The 5,075-nt window shown below is 34.1% G+C and overlaps 1 protein-coding gene across 1 annotated transcript in view; it reads right to left on the bottom strand.

Annotated features, from left to right (window-relative positions):
* Window positions 1–4,246: 4,246 nt before the first annotated feature.
* LOC21406630 (NADH dehydrogenase [ubiquinone] 1 alpha subcomplex assembly factor 3) overlaps window positions 4,247–5,075 on the bottom strand; it is a 3,504-nt gene continuing 2,675 nt past the window's right edge. The window contains exon 5 of the mRNA XM_010099434.2: window positions 4,247–4,747. Within this exon, the coding sequence (XP_010097736.1) occupies window positions 4,661–4,747 (87 nt within the window). The 3' untranslated portion in view covers window positions 4,247–4,660. The remainder of the gene's footprint in view (window positions 4,748–5,075) is intronic.

Below are 5,075 nucleotides of genomic sequence, written 5' to 3'. Positions count from 1 at the left end.
GTAGGGAAAAACAATTCCTAATGCTTGATGGAATGCCACCCACTAAATTGTTTGTCGAAAAATCAATGACGGCAATACCAGACTGGTTAATGCTGAAAAAGGAAGCCGGGATTTCTCCCCTTCGAACAATTGTTAAATCAAGATCTAAATCTGTAGTGAATTCGAAGCTAAATCAAGTACTTCTATGTTCTCCCATCTCCCCTTCGAACAATTGAGAACAACTTGCTGTAAGATCATAATTTTCTCCAAGATCTAAGGGCTTAAAATCTGGAAGCTCACTAAAACCAAGTGGAATCCTTCCATGCAGTCCGCAAAAGGACATATCAATATGTACAAGACTGGTAACATTGAGAAGCCAACCTGGAATTTTTTAGTTAAATTCGTTTCCAGAAAGATCCAAAACATGAAGTGAAGTTAAATTGACATAGGACGTTGGGGATGAAATAGAACCAGATAAGCCACAGAATGACAGATGCAACTCATTCAAGTATGGAAGCTTGTTTAAAGCTCGAATCCAATCCGGTTCCCACCATTGAGTGGCCAACATTATCCATATTAAGATGCGTCAAAGATTGTAGACAATTAACCCATTCGATATTATCAACAACTAACTCCCAGTTGGACGAGACATCGAGATACTGCAAGTTGGAGAGGTTCCCTAAATTTGGAGGGATTGAACCCCCAAACCCAGCATGTGAAAAATTAAGCTGTTCCAAATACTTAAAAAGAGCCAAAAAAAAATGTAGGAATGGTGTTGAATGAACTAGAACTCAAGTTGGCATCGTTCATTTCACCGATTCGAGTTTTCAGTTTTAGGTTTTTACAGTAAAAAACTCTAAGAAAATATCACATCTAACTTTTTTTGTTACAGTGAAAGGCTCTCAGAAAATGTCACATCTCAACTCAAATTGAAAACTCGAATCCGCAAAATGAACGAGGAATATCTGAAGGACTCCGAGCTTTGCGAATGAAGGACTTGTTTCTCCACCAAGTCTATCGAGATCAACTGCAATAACAGCTCCAGTACTGTTTTCACAAGTTATTCCCCACCATTGACAACAATTGTTCCCTTTCCAAGATAAAAGCAGGTTATTTGGCTCATCAAGGCTTCATTTAAACTCGATGAGAGCTTCGCGATCAGAATCCGAGCAACTCACCAAAGGACTATAACTTCCACCACCACAAACAAATTCTCTTGCAATGATTATAAGGAAGAAAATGTGTAACATTACTCCCAAGTGTAATTCTTGTTTCCATGTTTAATAAGCTTCTCCAAAGCTAGAGCTACAAGGCCTATTATTATGTACAAACAATTTCAGTATACCCATTGGAATCCGATTTAGAGGGGGGAAAAGATGGATGATTTGGAAAATTGTTAGTTTTAGGTGGAGCATTTAGAAAAGACTGATGGGGTCCAAAAATATCCATTTTCAGTAAACTATAAATTATTTACGACAGACCAAATGGTAATATACTCGATAAATCTATTTACTATGTGAATCAAAAAAAAAAAAAAAAAAAAAAAAAAAAAAAAAAACATTTACTTTCACGCAAACCTGTGATTTGTTGAGTTGGCGGTGATCTTTTCCCCTTCCAGTTGAAGTATTTTTGCAAGCGTTCTGCAAGGGAGCAAGGAGGGGAAAAAAAAGTAGGAGAAAATATACATTTAACATTCAAAGAAAAAAAGGGGAAATATATTTGAAAATTCATTGTTATTCTACCAAAATGTCTGGATTCACAAACATGAAGATATGCTATAAAGCACAACTGAAAAACAAAACAAATAGCTCTGATTGTCTAAGCTCTCTTTCTGCACCTCAATAGCTTTTTCCAACTCTGACGCTATGCATGCATGCATGCATACATGCATGCATGCATGCATGCATACATACATACATACATATATTTGCACTTTCACACTTGCTGCACGTGCACATAATTAATGCAGTGCTGGTGCCTTCTTTCAGACTAATCAATAGTGCTTTTTACCAACGCTGTTATTTAAAATTGGTTGGTATACGCAGTTTATCTCGTAGTGTAACATGGAATGTTATTACCGGTAGTCGGTAAGACCATCCAACGAAGCAGTATAAACAATTTGTAACTTGTTTTTGATAAATCATTAAAAAAAAACTTGTTTATATATATATATATATATTTGCACTTTCACATTTGCTTCACATGCACATAATTTATGCAGTGCTGGTGCCTTCTTTCAGCTTTTTACCACTGTTATTTAAAATTGGTTTTATTAAAATTCGTTGGTAAACGCAGTTTGTCACGTAATGTAACACGTAATGTCATTAGCGGTAGCCGGTAGGACCATCCAACGAAGCAGTATGAACAATTTGTAACTATTTTTTGATAAATTATTAAAAAAAAAAAAAAAAAACTTGTTTTTGATAAAAGCTGGTAGGAAATTAGGAATAGGACATAGGCAAGAAATATATTGACGTTTACATGGAATTTGGAACGGAGCAGGATTTTATAAGTGGGGTATTAATGAGAACATTTTTTTTAAGAATAAATTTTATTTTTTTATTTTTTATTTTTTTGAACTTTATCACTTGTATCAACAACTAAACTTTAAAATGGGCATACTTTAAAATATACATGTTTCTCTCTCGAAAGTATTTTTCTCTGCCTTTGCCTTTGGGTTTACTTCTGAGCTTCTAATAGTAACCTTTTTGTCTCCTGTTTTTTGTCCTCTGTTCTTTTCCTCTGCTCTTGCTCTTGGAACCCATGGTGTCGTTTATGTATTAAGCAAACGGCATCTTCTATTTAGTTGTCGTTTATCTTTTACGCCGAAAACTGACTGACATTTTGTTCGTCACGTAGAAGCGGCATCCAGTGATGTCGCAAGAATTTGGTGTCGTTTTCTTTTCTCATTCAGAAATTGCGCGTCATTTTCTTCATCGAACAGACTGCGTGTTTCTCTTCTACAATGTTAAATTGACATGTTGCTCATAAACGAAGATGCCATAGATCGATTTATGTATCAAACAAACAAAACCTCGAATTGAGTTGTAGTTTTCTTCTAACAAAAGAAAACACGTCATTTACTGAATGATAAACAACATGTCATTTTTCATTTCGGTTTAGCTCTGTGAGTTTTTCCGTTTCCATTGATTGAAAATCATCTCATCAAACTTCTGTCGTTTTCCTCTTCATTGAGAAATTCTGTCAGTTTCTTCTCTCGTTGAATAGAATTGCTCACCTCTAGTTTTCTTTTACAACGGAAAATTGTCCTCTCGTTACTTTAGGCGTGTTTAAAACTTGTTTTAAAATAATTTTATTTTTTTTATAAAAATGAAAATAAAAACGTTATCTCAAACAGAAATCATTTTTAAAAATGTGTTTAGTAATTTTATTAAGAGATTATTTTCAGTATAAAAAAACTCATTAATGTCTTTTTCTCTCTCTCTCTGCTCGAGAGAGGAGAAAACGAAAACAAAAAATGAAAAACGACTAAAAGTCATTTTTTATTTCTCTATCATTTTACACTAAATCAAAAAAATCATTTTCATTTCCGTTTTTTGTCTTTATTGCAACAAATACCGTTTTGAAAACGTTTTTATTTTTTCTTTCTCAAAAAATGTAAAAAATAAAAACATGATCAATTCCAAACACAGTCTTTGTGTCTTTTATCATAACAACGTTCAAATTTTCAGTTTTAAATGGGAAAAGCACAAAACTACCCTTATAAGTTTATAAAAACCACCTTTCTAACAGTTAACCACGTCTCAAGTTTCAATCGGGGTAATTTGATCATTTAATTGAATGATCAAGAAGGCAATTAAGATTTCACATTATTTTTAAGAGTCAACCATGCGAGTCTTTTTTTTTTTTTTTTTTTTAATCTTGTATGGTTTACATCAGCAAGAGGGCAACAGCGAAGCTCGAGATCGGGTAGGAGCAGACAAGGGAGATGCAAGGAGGAAAAAAGTGTAAAAGAAATGAAGGAGCTTTCAAGTAAGGTGATTCAAATAACCAAACGTCTTAGCGGCGACAAAAGTAGATTTAAATTTTAGATTAAAAATAACAATTAGGAGGACAGAGCAGATAAAATTTTCACCTTTTAGCGACAATGAAGCTAAAAAGCAATTGGAATCTCAGAATTTGTTGCTTAAAATTCCGAAATTTCGATTGCCATTGAACAAAATCTACCTTATTTCTAGTTTATCGATTTCCTAAATATGTATACATATATATAAATCTGCATTGTTGCAATTTGTTAGTCCGATAGTTGCCAAGAATAAGAAACTCAATACATATATATAAATATGTATACATATATATACGGCGTTGCACAACAACTATAATGCTATCATCAAAACCGTTATGATATTTCTACCAAGTCTTGTAGAGATGGATTGACCAGCTACTATATATAATGGGAGGGGAAAATTAAAGCGTTGGATGATATTGACATGGTTTCACCCAGCCTCTCTAATAGACATGTCAAAATTGAAACACATGAACCGTCCCCATGATGCCACCTTTAATCGCTACACAAATTAGAGCAGGTTCTGTTCGGCATTGAAACTGTTTGTCGGATCCAATAGAAGCGAACACATTTCTGGCTACTCAATATTTGGTTGATCAAAATTATTGAACACTAGAAGGAGCATGGATGTTTGTCTTACATCGAGTCTATGCATCATGAAGAAACTCCATATGGTACTAGTGCAGCAGCCACAATCCTGCTTTCCTCATTCAGTATATTGTAAGTCGAGATGGCATTTCTCTGAAACAAAGGAGACAAAGTATCATGACAAATGTAGTAGGAAACAAGGCATATCTATCTATTCTCTCCTTAAAGGAGTGAATAGGTTTCTTGGGGGGCACGTTGCCCCTTTATTTATTTATTTATTCCTTTTTTTAGCTTTTTTTTTTAGTTTTTTTTTCTTTTCATCTTTTTCCTCCCTTACCTGTTTTTATTGTATCTTTCAACCTTTGATTTTTATATATTTTAAAATATACCTCCTATAAATACTTTTCCTACGGTTCTCTCCTTAAAAGAGAGAATAGGTTTCTTCGGGAGGGCGTTTTGTTGCCCCACTGTTTCCTCCCCC

This window comes from Morus notabilis, unplaced genomic scaffold (genome assembly GCF_000414095.1).
Source record: "Morus notabilis unplaced genomic scaffold, ASM41409v2 Scaffold75, whole genome shotgun sequence".
Classification (NCBI taxonomy): domain Eukaryota; kingdom Viridiplantae; phylum Streptophyta; class Magnoliopsida; order Rosales; family Moraceae; genus Morus; species Morus notabilis.
This window is presented reverse-complemented; position numbering and strand designations above follow the sequence as displayed.